This window comes from Sus scrofa, chromosome 13, assembly GCF_054392235.1.
Source record: "Sus scrofa isolate SSC_HxYL_T2T_F1_AM1 chromosome 13, Sscrofa_HxYL_maternal_Yorkshire_Landrace_v2.0, whole genome shotgun sequence".
In the NCBI taxonomy this organism is placed as follows: domain Eukaryota; kingdom Metazoa; phylum Chordata; class Mammalia; order Artiodactyla; family Suidae; genus Sus; species Sus scrofa.
The window spans coordinates 132,374,863-132,390,215 of NC_139395.1; the positions used below are offsets into that span (position 1 = coordinate 132,374,863).

The 15,353-nt window shown below is 37.0% G+C and overlaps 1 protein-coding gene across 3 annotated transcripts; it reads left to right on the top strand.

The window, feature by feature from the left end:
- The first annotated feature begins 42 nt into the window (after positions 1-42).
- NDUFB5 (NADH:ubiquinone oxidoreductase subunit B5) lies at positions 43-15,045 on the top strand. Of its 3 annotated transcripts, none has more exons than XR_014824385.1 (6): positions 43-184; positions 6,240-6,328; positions 7,639-7,705; positions 8,800-8,861; positions 9,920-10,391; positions 12,447-15,045. XR_014824385.1 is itself a non-coding variant. In XM_003132546.3 (6 exons), exons 1-6 carry the CDS (start codon positions 61-63, stop codon positions 14,931-14,933), a joined length of 570 nt encoding a protein of 189 aa, XP_003132594.1. In that variant the 5' UTR covers positions 43-60; the 3' UTR covers positions 14,934-15,045. The 3 variants fall into 3 exon arrangements, 1 of the variants encoding a protein (XP_003132594.1); XR_014824386.1 differs by having other exon boundaries at positions 13,183-15,045; XM_003132546.3 differs by having other exon boundaries at positions 9,920-10,026; positions 14,813-15,045.
- The last annotated feature ends 308 nt before the right edge of the window (positions 15,046-15,353 follow it).

The following is a 15,353-nucleotide window of genomic DNA, read 5'->3' on the forward strand; positions in this document are numbered from 1 at the left end:
GGAAATTGACACTCTCGGCTCCCGTTACTCCTCCCCGCCCTTCTCTCGCCCATAGTAGCCATGGCGGCAATGAGTTTGTTGCAGCGGGCTTCAGTCACTGCTGTGGCCACTCTGTCCCGCAGCCGCCTTGGCACACGGTTTGGATTCGGGGGTTTCCTCACCCATGGCTTTCCTAAGACTGGCGGTGAGTGCTGGCTTTGGGAGAAAGCGCGGTCAGGGAATGCGGCAGGAGAGACAGAGGACTTTTCCCGGGTCACCTTGGTGGAATCCGGAGGGAGCGGGGAGAAATTGAGGACTTGCGGCTTGAGAGAAGGAGCATGGGCTGTGTGAGGAGACTGAGAATTTACTGAATTAGATCGATCATGTCAAAGTTATTAATTAGAATTTGTGAGACACTTCGTCATTCACCTGATCTGTTGGTGCTAATTTGAGGATGAAGCTGCGGTTAGAAAGGCACAGGGCTGAGACCCATCTTTCTCAGGCACCAGATTCTTTATATGTTCCACCTGGGCTACATTTCAGTCTCACAAGGTGGGAAATCACGTTGCTGAGGAGCCCACCCATGCTAAGTAATAATATACAGACAGGTGACGAGGCTCTGGGCTAACTCATCTGGTAGGCACAGTGCCTTCATGATGATATTTTTAGGTGTCTACGAAAATGTTTTAACTTAAATTTATTTTAAAATCAGAAAGAAAAGGACCAGAATGTTAATGCATTATGTGATGGTGAATCCAGCCTGGATCGTAATGGTTTTATAGAATGTAATCATAAAATAATTATTTTTAATATCTTAGGAAGGGACCCATAAGGAAAAAGTTCCTAGGTCTTAGAAAAGTCATTGCCTTCTTGCGGGGGGTGGGGTTATTTAGATCCTCTTGGACACTGTGAGTTGAATTCTAGGAGAATGAATAATCATAGTGGGGAAACATCAAATTCTTTGTATTCAGTATATTTTATTTCCTCTTCGATTCTATAAAGGGAGTATATAATATTACCCTCACTTTACAGATGAGAAAACTGTGACTCAATATTTATAAAAACAGTGTACTCCTGGAGTTCCCGTGGTGGCTCAGTGGTTAACGAATCCGACTAGGAACCATGAGGTTGCTGGTTCCCTCCCTGGCCTTGCTCAGTGGTTTGAGGATCCGGCGTTGCCGTGAGCTGTGGTGTAGGTTGCAGATGCCCCTCGGATCCCGTGTTGCTGTGGCTATGGCTCCAGTTCGACCCCTAGCCTGGGAACCTCCATATGCTGCAGGAGCAGCCCAAGAAATGGCAAAAAGACCAAAAAAAAAAAAAAAAAAGTGTATTCCTGTATTAAATTGAATAATCAGCTAACATTTATTGAGCACTTATGTGCTGGACACCACTCTAAGATATTAAAGGTATTCATTTAATTCCTCTTGAAAAAAAAATACATTGTAAGCATTCAATACGTAGTTATAGAGGAGGTGAAATTTAAAGCCAAAAAATTCTTATCATACCTAATTGAAGATAAACTGAGGTAAAATTTCACCCCTAGATCCTCTTTATATATACACTACTCCCCTTTCTTGGAGTTTTGGAATGATCCTTGCAGGTAATTTGCACCTTTCCACTGGGAGCAGGATCCGGAAAGGATTTGATTGTTATGGTGAATGTTACTGTGTTTCAGCTGTGTACATGTTTTCAAAGGTATTTTACATGTGAAGCCTACTCTGCCACTGTGGAATGAAAGGTTGTAATCTGCTTTATATTATCATTTATGTCTGCCCCTATGAGAATGTAAGATCCATCAGAGTGGAAAACCTTGTCTGGTTTTGTTTCCCCTGGAGATAGACTGCCTACGTTCCAATTCTGGCTCTGAAGTTTAGTAGCTGTGTGAGCTTGGGTCATCACAACCTGGAAGCTAGTGGAAGGCACTTAATTGCCCCGAACTTGCATATCTTCATGTGTAAAAAACAAGATTTTATTACAAGCATGCTTATATTCTGTTGACTTGATGGGGAAATTAATCTCCTTTGTGTTGACAAGTGTTTATAATCCTAAAATGTGTTTCTGCCTAATTTTGCATCTTTCTAGAAATGCTGTTTTGAAGTGAACTTGTTTCTTACCATAAGAACTGTTTTTTGTTTTTTAAAAGGGTGATAATTTTAACTTACCTCAACAGTAGTGGTAAAAAGTGTGTGCGAAAAATCTATAGCACCTTCTGCAGAGCCCTGTGGCCACACCTTTCTTAAACATCTAGTATTGTCATGGTATCAGTCATAGTGAAATCCTTTCTTAGAAAATGAGCAGATAAAAGTAAATTATTTATTAAATGTCAGACATCAAGGAATTCTGGAAATGAGCTTAAGTTCTCTCAGATGCAGAGAATTTATGTTGAAGACTGACATGCACATATTATGGCTTAAAAATTGAAGAGTATTAAAATGATTTTATAAACAAAGCATGGACTTAATTGAGAAATGGGGAATGGGGCATGTTAATTGGATTCTGGGGTAGTCTTAAAAGGTGAAGTTGGCGGAAAAGTAAAGGATGTGTTTTCTGGAGTTCCTGTTTTGGCTGAGTTAAGGACCCAACATTGTCTTGGTGAGGATGCAGGTTTAATCCCTGGCCTTGCTCAGTGGGTTAAGGATTGAGGGTTGGCACAAGCTGCAGTGTAGGTTGCAGATTCGGCTCAGATCTGGTGTGGCTGTGGCTGTGGCATAGGCCTCAGCTGCAGCTCCAATTAGACCCCTAGCCTGGGAACTTCCAAATGCTGTAGGTGTGGCCATAAAAAGAAAAAACAAAGATGTGTTTTCTGATATATCTGAATATGGGGCTCTTGGGATAGGTAGGTATTGAGAGAGAAGGCTAAAAAGAGGGAAGTTATGACCAAATTAGGGGAAAAGACTAAATACCAGGCTAAATCTTAATGATTTTGTAGGCAGCCAAGAGTGTTTCAGCAGAAAAGCAATATCAGTAGTATGCTTGTGGATACTGAATTGCTTATCAGAGATGATGAGGTGCAGAGGGCAAGGAAAGAAATAGAAAGTTTGAATTTTAGAATCAGAAGGCCCTGACAATTGACAAATGAGACATAGGAAAGTGACTAGATTTTTAGCCTGGGTAATCGAGTTGGCAGTGCCATGAACTGGGAATAATCTGAGAATGAGGGAAAGAAAATGACCACCTTTTGGTGGAGACATACAAAAAATCTTGTCTTATTTGATCCTCACATGTGCCACAGTTTCCAAAACATAACTTTCTTGAGGTTATTTGCATTAAAAAGAATTGGTCATTGAAGAATCTTAGTTCCACATAATTACTGAACACCTAACTGAGAAATTCCAGGCTTTAGAGAATCATGGAAAATGCCTATTTTTGTGACAAAAAGATCTAAGTTCCAGAAATCCTGGCAGTCACCCAGTTGTAAGCAATGTTCACCCTAATATTTCTGGATTGTAAGCAGATGGCCCTACTCCAACAATAAATCATGAAGGCTCAGAATATTTGAAAAAAGTTAGTGTTATGAAATAAGCTTTAGAACATTTATAACAGTTATCTAGCAAATTTAATTACCTGAGTAATTGTTGTTTAACAATAGGATAGTGATATGTAAAGAAAGTTTACATTACTGTTTAATATTGCTAGACTGCTGCCAGCCCAGACTTTCTTCCATAGTTTGTTACAATTTCCATATCTGTTAATAGTGTCGTTTGTAATCGACTGTCCTTAAACCCCACATAGAGTTTAATTCTTATGTGTTTTTCTGTGTGTGTGTGTGTGTCTCTGCCTGATTGAAAGGGAATTTGAGATTATAGACTGCAGTGGCTGGGTTCACTGCAGAGGTGCAGAGTTCACTCCCTAGCCCAACTCAGTAGCTTAAAGGATCTGCTGTTGCTGCAGCTGTGGCTCAGATTGCAGCTGTGGCTTGGATTCAGTCCCTGGCCTGGGAACTTACATATGCTGTGAGTGTGGCCATAAGATTAAAAATAAATAAATAAGTAAATTCAACAGTATTTATGGAACTCCTACCATATAGCAGACACTAAAGGCATTGGAGGTACAGTGCTGAGTAAAAAAAAAGTCACCCTGACCTGATGACTTTAACAAAATAATTTGGCTTAGTGCTTATTGTTCTAAAGGAAATAACCAAATGATATTAAGGAGAATAGGTGGGCAACCAGCTTTGGGTAGGATAGTCAGAGAAGACTTCTTTGAGGAGGTGACATTTGATCTTAGCCCTAAAGGATGGGGTGAGCAGGAAGCCGTTCAAAAGAGCCTGAAGGAAAAGTTTCCAGGCAAAGGAGAAAGTAAGTGGAAAAACCTGAAAGCAGGAAAAAGTTCTTGGTGTCAGAAAGAAATCTTTGAGATGGATGAGTAGAAAAGGGATGTCTTTTTAGTCTAAGAGAGGCCATCTATTTAGATGCTTTGAGAGAAAGGACCCGAGAAATCTGCTGGGCCAATCCTTATAGTGTGCTAATCCTTGTTACAGCCCATTACTGATACTTGAATAACTCCTTAAAGGGAATTGAGGCAGTCCATTTTATTTTCAACTACTAAAATTGTTAGAAATTTCTTCCCATACTAAGCTAAAAATTCTCTTCTGCCTATTGATCCTGGTTCTTCCTTTCAGGTCAACACAGAATAGTGTAAGCCCTTGTCATTGGACAGCCTTCAGCTATTTAAAGACACTTACCTGGTCTCTATCCTGAGACCAGGTTTTTTCTCAGCCTGTCAGCCTCAGTTCTTTCTGTTTCTGTAGGTCAGTTTCCAGGTTGTTGGCCACCCTGGTGGCTTAACTTGAGATGTGCTCCAGATTGTCCCTCTAAATCAGTGTGCTATGGGATGGACACATTCTGCAGGTCGTATTAAGAGGTGAAGGTAGGGGCTCCTGTTTTGACCCTGTATTTCTGGTACATCAGATTAAGATTGGATTACCTTTGGGATTTTTTGGTAACCACGTGACACCAATGACTTTTTTTTTTCCAATGACTTTTCTTAAGTTTGTGAGCAACTAAACTTCTGGAGGGCCTTTCCACTTATACATAATCATTTCAGATTCAGCTTTTTGTAAATATGTAGGAAGACTCTGAGGGAATCCAGTTCATCAGTAAGTAGTCACTGTTGATAGCAGTAGCTCTGTATCTTCAGGAGCGCCGTCTCCACCTCATCCAGGCTATTCATAGAAATCTTGAGAGAGCACTTTGGCGGGTTACTGCATTAAGTAACTGACATCTTTTGAGTATAAGCAATCAACCAACTATGTGTTACAGATTTCATCTAACTAGCTATTTCTGTCGGCTTACAGTGTGCTTCCTCATATCCCTAACTCCACCATCCTGTCTAAAGAAGAACTGTATTTCTGAGCCTGTGCTTTTCTGACACAGCATCCTGTTTCTTTCTTTCTTGTCCTTATAGATTTGTAGTTATGTTATCTATTTTTTTTTCCTCCCAGCAGGATCTATATGCCTCTTATACTGTAGGCCTAGTGTAAGAGCTGTGCATAATAGACACTTAAGTATTTATTGAATTAAAGAGTGGTTTGTACTGTTATCCAGCCCATTTTTTTTAAAAAAAACCTAATCCAGGAAAATTATTATATCTTTCAAATAATTTGCTGAAATATATATTTACCTTGTCAAATTCTCTTGTTATTTTAGAAGCCTTAGTAGTATGATTTATACTTAGTAAATTCATACCAGCCTCTATCCTTCTGTGAATTAACCTCCTAAATTCATTGCAAGCTATTTCTGGTATTATCAAAATTAAAAAGACTGTTTCTGCCTTTAAGACATTTATGTTTCAGTGGGGGCAGTGAAAGCCAGTATGTACATCAGTAGAATTTATTGCTGTTCAAAGGCAGACAAGCTCTCATCTGGTTGGGAAGTATGTTGGCTTCTGGAGGATAAGATGTCATCTGGACCTAAAGAATAAATTTCAGAAGAGGGGAGGGCTATTGGAGTAAATTGAAATAATTATTTAGATATTTCTTCAACACTGAGTAAAAATAAGGAGAGCTATAGTTTAGAACAGTACATCAGTCTCTTTTTGAAGATATCCTATCTGCCCTGCCTTTAGTACTCAAATAAAGAAGCATGCATTTTTAAAAAATATTTATCATATGTATCTGTTTTTGGCAGAGCAGGGATGCTTTATCTTAATTCATAGTAAGCATTTATGCATGTACATTTTCTTATAATCTGATTTTTATCTCAAAATTGAACTACATCCATTTAGACCATATATATAACAGGGTAATTTAATATGTCTAGCTCCCGTGCGACACAGTGGAGACCATGGGAAAAGGCTGTTTATCATCAAGCCTTCTGGATTCTATGACAGGCGGTTTTTGAAATTAATGGTAAGTTGAAATTTTTTTTGAGTTTTTTATTTTTTAGTTTTTGTGCATAATTTTTTTTCATTTTTTTCAAGTTTTTATTGACATACAATTGATTTACAAGGTTTTTCTAATTTCTGCTATACAACACAATGATTCATTTATACAAATATACACATCCATTCTCTTTGAGATTGCTTTCCTACATAGATGATCACAAAATGTTGGGTAGAGTTCTCTGTGCTATACAGCAGGTGCCCGCTGGCCAGTCATTTCATATACCTTAGTGTGTATGTGTCAATCTCAAACACTAGTCCATCCACTTGTGAGTTGAAATTTTTGTTGAATTAAACTCTTTACATACCAATAGGAATTTTTTCCTATTTAGAAAACATTTTTCATTTCATAACAGATTTCATTTTATAAAATCATATTCCTTTTCTCAAAAAATACTGAGATTGTATAGTAAGATCTGATTTGTTATTGAATTTATTTTTAAATTAGTGAAACTTTCCTTTTTCAAAAAAAAATTCATACTTATTAGAGGTAAAAATTGAACTATTCCTTTCTTCTCATGGGGTTTTGAAATATCATCTGTGTTCCCTGAAAAAAAAAAGTATTCATTGGGGATTATTAGTCGTATTACTAAAATATTCTTTAAATTACTGAAGAACTCTTTGAAGGACTTCTTTAAACAAGTAACTCCATTATTTGGGGATATGATTTTTTATTTCTTTGTTGTTTAAGAACCTTGATTTCAGAGAGTGAAGCAGGGTATTGATCATATGTTTGTATCTCAGGACTCTAAGGAAAAGTAGAGACTTAGATGGTGGAAGATTGTCTGGACTCTTTGCTGCTGGTCCTCAGGCCGTTGCCCAGCATCTGAGCACTGGCTCCCCTCTAGAACCCCTCTTGCCTGCCCATTGTGCTTAATGCCCTTCTTCCTCCCCATGGTTGAGACCCCATTTTTCCTTTGACAACCAACTCAAACTTTAGAAATCAGCGTAATGTTATTATGCTTTAATTTGTAATATAGAAATTTCTTTCATTACATTGTTTTAACCAAAAAATGAAAAATCATTTAAATATATATTGTATTATACTTGTATAATTAGTCTTGCCTTTTTTTCCATTAATGATGCTAACTATAAACATCTAAAAGCTGGAGCAAAAGAAGATTACAGAAATAAATAATTTGATATCACATCTCCAATTTGGCAAGTTTATTTTATAAGAACTATAAGTAAATCACATAATGAGGACAGTTTGAGAGTGGGGAAAGAGAGGTAGAAAATGGTTATGTGAAAACTTTTTTTTTTTTTCAATCTTAACAGAGATTCTATATTTTGTTGACTGGAATTCCAGTAGCAATTGGCATAACTCTGGTGAATGTATTCATTGGTAAGTATCTCCCCCACCAACTAAATTGATAAATTTTTAAAACCTGTGTACATTAATATAAAAAAGAAATTATGGATATTATAAGGACAAGTTCTTTAAATAATAAACATAAGCATGGGAATTTATCTTAAAGTAACCAAAATTTTTTTTTTTTTTTTGTCTATTTAGGGCTGTACCCCCAGCATATGGAGGTTCCCAGGCTAGGTGTCGAATTGGAGCTATAGCCTCCAGCCTACACCACAGCCACAACAACACCAGATCTGAGCTGTGTCTGTGATCTACACCACAGCTCATGGCAACGCTGGATCTTTAACCCACTGAGCAAGGCAAGGAATTGAACCTGCGTCCTCATGGATACTAGTTGGGTTCATTAACCACTGAGCCATGATGGGAACTCCCCTTTAAAATAACCAGATCTTGGTCAGTTGTGTTCAGTGTGTTTTGTTTTTAAATAAATTTATAATGTTGTGCTCAGTGGCTTTTTATTTTAATCGTTCCTCCCCCCCCCAAAACCCTATAAGGTCACTGACCCTCTAGGCCATATAAAAGACCTTGTCTTCTTCCTCCTTCTCATTTCTCAAAACAAGCTTTGACAAGTCTGAATAAGGAAAATAGAGAGGTGGAAGAGAAGGTGAGGGATGGACGAAATTTTTTTTATCCATCCTGGAACATATAAAATGATAATATTCCAAAAAAGAATGGATTTGTGAATGACAGTAAATATTAGATTTTCCTGAGAAAGTTCTGTGCTTCTAGCATCTTGAATCCTAAAATGTTTTCTAGGAGGTTTAGGGAAACTCAGAAGGAATAATGTGTCTTTTATTGTATCTTGTTACACTATGAAAACAAAACGGGAACTCTCATATAATGCCTATGTATAATGCCTTACACATGGAAGACAGCTAAAAACTATCTAATGAATGAATTAATTTTCCACCAGATTGAAATGAATTTAAAATATTAGATATCTTCATTGGTACAAAACAAAAGATTTCTTTAAAATCCCAGAAAGTTGGCTTCTTACTTAAATAGTGAAGAATTAATGTTATAAATTTCTGATACTAAAGTTGAACATCATTGTTTTCTCTTATTAGGTGAAGCTGAGTTGGCAGATATTCCAGAAGGCTATGTCCCAGAACACTGGGAATATTTCAAGGTTGGTGTAGGTCACTAAAATTTATTTCAGTGTACTGGTCAATGTACTAGTTAATGTCTTAATTTAGCAATTGTGATACAGATCTGTATTCAGTTTTTGACATGATGTAAATGATATATTTGTGCTCACTTTTCACAGGAAACTTCTTTTGGTAACATTCTGCATTGTATTATTGCCTTAAGCTTTATGTTTTTTTTAAAGACTGATTCTACACTATATTCTCAACCTAGCAGAATAACAAACAGAATTTATCCTACGTTCAACACCAGAGGAAAGATTGTATCAATACTAATGCAAGCTTTCATTTATTGAGCACCTGTAGCACTCTGTAGCAGGCACTATAATAAGTGTTTTGCAAATATTATCTCATTCCATTAAGGGTACTATTATTATTTCAACTTTAGAGATGAAGAAGCTGAAGCTTAAAAGATGTTAAGTAACCTGTCCAAGGGATAGGACCAGTATGTGAAAACAGGCAGTCTTGACTCCAGAACCAGTGCAGAACCTGTAGTATTAATTAGTCATTTTATCATACTGTCTACTTAAACCCCAAATTAATTCTGTTATTTGTCTTTATAAGTGTTTTAGTGAGATGACCTTAATTATAGTGTATCTTAATCATGTTTTATTATCTGAATGAATTATATTTAAGAAAAGAAATACCATATTATTAAATCTTAAGGTAAACCATACAATTAGTTTATCGCTGACTAATGGAAAGAGCTCCATTTTTGGATCACCAAATCCTGGATTTGCAGTTGAAGATACTCAGGGCCTAGTGTAATAGGAAAGAGCACAGGTTTTAGAATCAGACAGACCTGGCCTGAGTCCAGATGCTGAAACCTGGTAACTGTATAACCTTGTGGAACTTACTAATCTACAAATGAGGACAAAGGAAGTATCTACCTAATGAATTAAAATTATTTAAAATGTATATAAAGTGGTTGACACATAGTAAGTGTTACTGATTTACCTGAGATGGTCATTTTAGAAGAATAGTAAACTGGGAAAGCAAAGTACTTTATAAACACTAATTTTAAACAAATTTTTTTCTGTAGCATCCTATATCAAGATGGATTGCTCGAACTTTCTATGATGGTCCTGAAAAGAATTATGAAAAAACGATGGCCATCCTTCAAATTGAAGCTGAAAAGGCTGAATTACGGTAAAAGAAAAAAGGCGGGGGTGTGTGTGCAGGGATTAAAGTCCTTTCCTTCGGTTTCAAACCACAAGAAGAAATTTAATAAAACTGTTTCAACACTGTAGGATGCTCTATGTCAAAGGGTGAAGATTGGGGAGAATTAGCCTGTTTAGAGTAGAGAATGAATTGGTGACTATTAGGAGATAATATCTGTCAGATTAAAAAGAATTCTTTTTTAGGAAGTTCCCATTGTGGCTCAGCAGTAACAAGCCCGACTAGTATCCATGAGCATGAGGGTTTGATCCCTGACCTTGCTCAGTGGGTTAAGGATCTGGCATTGCCCTGAGCTGTGGTGTAGTTCGAAGATGAGGCTTGGATCCCACATTGCTGTGGCTGTGGCATAGACCAACCAGCTACAGCTCCAATTTGACCCAGAGCCTGGGAACTTCCATATGCTGCAGCTGTGGCCCTAAAAATCAGCTATTTTAAAATGTTCTGACCCTTTAAGTGCAAGGCAGCCCTTCCCTCTCTCTCCCCCTATAATTTCTTTTCTTCTACACCCAGTTCATCCTTAGAGGTGACCACTATTTAATGATTTCTTGTATATGTTCCTATAAAAATTTTTATGCATTAAAAATATATTAATACAAATGGAGTCCTGTTATCAACACTGTTCTGTACCTTGTCCTCATTTCTCTTAAATATACAGTTATGTCTTGGTATCTGAGAAGGATTGGTTCCAGAACCTCCAGCAGATAGCAAAATCCAAGGATGTTCAAGTCCCATATATAAAATGACACAGTATAGGAGTTCCCATGTGATGCAGCAGGTTAAGGATCCAGCATTGTCCTTGCAGTGGCTTGGGTCATTGTTGTGGCTTGGGTTTGGTCCCTGGCCTGGGAACTTCCACATGCTGTGGACATGCTCTCCCCCGTCCCCTGAAATAATTAATTAATTAATTAAATGGCACAGTACAGTGGCTTTCTTTGTCCGAGGGTTTTGTATCCAAGGATAAGGAGAACCAACTGTATCTTGGTTATCTTTCTGTAATAGCATATACTTCATTCTTTTTAATGGCTACACTGGAGGATGTGCTTAATTTTTTAATTGTTATTATTGGTACTTAGGCTCTTTCCAAGTTATTTGATATTATACATTGTGCTGCAGTGAATATCCTCATACGTATATTTTTGTATATTTATTCAGTGTAATTGGAATATAATTCCTAGCAGTGACACTAGTAAACAAAATATTCTGTTTTAAATTCTAGGAAGCTATTGTTGAACTCTTCTTTAAAAAGTTGTACTAGTCTTATCACCAGTATGTGATAATTCTCTTTCTCCATACCTATCCCAATAATGGGATTTATCAAACCTAAACATTTTTAAGAGTTCCCGTCATGGCTCAAGGGTTAATGAATCCGACTAGGAACCATGAGGTCGTGGGTTTGATCCCTGGCCTTGCTCCATGGTTTAAGGATCTGGCGTAGCCGTGAGCTGTGGTGTAGGTCAGACTCAGCTTGGATCTGGCGTTGCTATGGCTCTGGCGTGGGCCAGCAGCTACAGCTCCAATTCAACCCCTAGCCTGGGAACCTCCATATGCCGCAGGAGTGGCCCTAGAAAAGGCAAAAAGACAAAAAAAAAAACCAACAAAACAACAACAACAAAAAAACCTAAACATTTTTGCTGATAAGATAGAAAAATGTTATTTTAATTTTGTATTTTTTGGCAAAATTGAGTATTTTTTCACATATCCATTGATCATATGTATTTTTTTTTCATAAATTGCTCATTTTTCTGCTAATTTGTGCTTTAATTAAAATGTTTCCTAGATTGTCAGTTTGTCTTCTGACAGTGTAGAATTTTTTTGCAACATAGTGTTTTTACGTTTCAGATAACTAAAGTGCAATAGCAGCTAATATGTTTTTGAACACTTACTGTGTACTGATGGTTTAATTACTTTATATGTGTTTGTTTACTCCTTGAATTGTCAGGTTTGTCAGTCTTTAGCTTTTGGAATTTTGTGTAATGCATAGGTCTCTGTTAGTAATAAAATAAGTAAGTATACAAGTCCAAAATTATTTGTTTTATTGTTCCTCATATTTCCTTTTGCTACGTTTAAATACAATCTTATCTAAAATTTATTTTGGTATTTGGAATGAGGTTGACATACAATCAAATGTACCCATTAAGTTCAGTGAGTTTTGACAAAAATATATATCTAACCACTACAATCAAGGTCATTTCGATCACCTAATGAGTCTCTTTCCTGTACCCTTCAGTCGGTCCCCATCTCCTACTCTTAGCCTCAGGCTACCATTGATCTTTCAGTTCATCCTGTTTTAAATTTTTTTTTTTTCTTTAGGGCCACTCTGCGGCATATGGAGGTTCCCAGGCTAGGAGTCCAATCGGAGCTATAGCTGCCGGCCTATACCACAGCCACAGCAATGCCAGATCCGAGCCACGTCTGTGACCTACACCACAGCTCACTACAACACTGGATCCTCAACCCACTGAGTGAGGCCAGGGATGGAACCCACAAGCTCGTGTTTCCTAGTAGGGTTCGTTTTTGCTGCGCCACGGCAGGACCTCCCTGTTTTAAATTTTTAAGTTTATAAAAATTACTGTGATACTGAAAGATATTTAAATGATTAAATGAATATATGATTGGCTTGTTTTCTAGATAAGTAATTACATGTGTATGTAGTTACCATCTAGAACTGTCATTAAGCTTAGAATAGCATTATGCCTCATACTTAGTTAACTTTCGACATTTTTGAACTTCAGACATATACCTTTGAGTTCCAAATAAAACATCAGATCCCAAAATTTCCAAGAAATTTAGAGATCCTAAACAGTTTCAAAACAAAGTGAAAGTGAAAACAAAAAACAGGACCCTGACTTTTACCTCTAAAAGATGCCAGTGTGAGCATGGAATGGGAATATCTACAGTTTTAAAAAAATATATATGTTTGAGTATTTGGAAAACTGAAGCTTAAAAGAAAAATATAAAATTAAAAGGGACTATCTTCCATAATTGATTATTACAGAAATAACCATTATTTTGGTCTTCCAGAATTTTTTCTTTTTTTGTCTTTAGGGCTGCACCCGTGGCACATGGAGGTTCCCAGGGTAGGGGCTGAATCGAAGTCACAGCTGCTGGCCTATGCTACAGCCACAGTCACAGCAGCGTGAGATCCAAGCCGCATCTTCAACCTACACCACAGCTCACAGCAACGCTGGATTCTTAACTACTGAGTGGGGCCAGGGATCGAACCTGTGTCCTCCTGGATGCTAGTCAGATTCATTTCTGCTGAGCTACGACAGGAACTCCTAGTCTTCCAGAATTTTAATACTTTGTGTGTGTGTGTGTGTGTGTGTGTGTATATAGAAGGTGATTTTTTTCTGTTTTTTAATGAAATGGGAAGATGCTACATGTACTCATTTTATACCTTGCACTTTTAACCTAACAGTATATCTGTCCTGTCCTTCCATGTTACTGTAGAGGTTTCCCTCTATTTTTTTTTTTTTACTTAAATTTATTATTTTATTATTATAGGGTGGTTATAGTATTTCTCAGTCACAACACATAGATTAATAATTTCTTGAAGTTATCAAAACTGGGGTCATAGGATGAGTTTGTCAAAAGTATTGTAATAATGTACACTGAGGATTTATATGATAAAAAAGAATCCAAAATCAACACATCCATAATTTTTTTTTTTTTCTTTTTACAGCCTCACCTGCAGCATATGAAAGTTCCACGGCATATAGAAATTCCCTGGCTAGAGATCGAATTGTAACTGCATCTGCTGGCCTGTGCCACAGCAATGCCAGATTTGAGCTGAATCTGCAACCTCTGCTGCAGCGTACGGCAACAACGGATCCTTAGCCCACTGAGTGAAGCCAGGAATCAAACCTGCATCCTCATGGATACTGTGTCAGGTTCCTAATCCACCAAACCACAATGGGAACTCCTCCCTCATTCTTTTTAACAAGTACATAGGGTATTCGTTAAATGGATGAAGCATAATTTACTTAACTAGTGCACTTTGATGAATATTTTCATTACTTGGATTTTGGATAATTACATTCTAAAGAGTACAAAAGAAAAAAGATGATATTTAATCCTAAAAAAAGATAAGTATATTATCTTATATACATTATCACAGGGTTGATAAGCTGGTTAGGGTTAATAAAAACAATTTTACTGCGATATATTTCCAATCATGCAAAAAGTTAGTATGGCAGTTCCCTTTGTGGTGCAGCAGAAATGAACCTGACTAATATCCATGAGGATGCTCAGTGGGTTAAGTATCCAGCATTGCCATGAGCTGTGGTGTAGGTTGCAGATGCAGCTCAGATTCTGTGTTGCTGTGGCTGTGGTATAGGCTGGCAGCTGCAATTCTGATTCCACCCTTAGCCTGGGAACTTCCATATGCCAGGGGTATGGTCCTAAAAAGCCAAAAAAAAAGGTTAGTATGTAGTCTATAAAAATGGAAAGTAAAAGTCTTGATAGAGAGGGACTATTTCAGGAATATATGGTAGTTTGTACAAAGGCTTGGCTGTGGAAGAAGCAAACTATTTTTCTAGAGTAGAAATTACCCAGTTTGGGAAGAAGGATGAGGACAGATAAATAGATCTTAGAATTAGAGAATGTTTTTCTTTTTCTTTTTTTTTTTTTTTTTGCTTTTTAGAGCCATGCCTGCAGCATATGGAAGTTCTCAAGTGGTTATTCTTTATGGATAGAATTCATTAAATTTATAGTTGGAAATGCAGTCATTACAATGTCACTATTCCACTCATTACAGGTTAAAGGAGCTAGAAGTTCGAAGATTAATGCGTGCAAGAGGCGATGGTCCGTGGTATCAGTATCCAACCATTGATAAGGCACTTATTGATCATTCTCCAAAAACAACTCCTGACAACTAATCTTTTATTTCTCTAAATATAAAATATATTCTCTTTCAGGAAAAATAAATTACTAAATGTATTCTGTATTTTTTTCTGTGATGAATAAAAGATCCTCTTCATTGCTTCTCAACTTTGGTTTAGATTGAGGCTTTGTGTATGATTTCAGAGTTTTTTCCCCAGCCTTATTGAAGTATAATTGACAAAATTATAAGATGTTTTAAGTGTACATTATGATGATTTTATATATGTATACATTGTGAAAGGCAGAGCCTTTTGATTTGGGGGTTTATATGTATACATTGTGAAAGGCAGAGCCTTTTGATTTGGGGGTTTGAACTTTCTTTTTTAAGAAAGTTAATAGAGTATATATATATATATATATATATAAAAGTTCCCCAGTGGCTCAACTGGTTAAGAATCGGGTTGTCACAGCTGTGG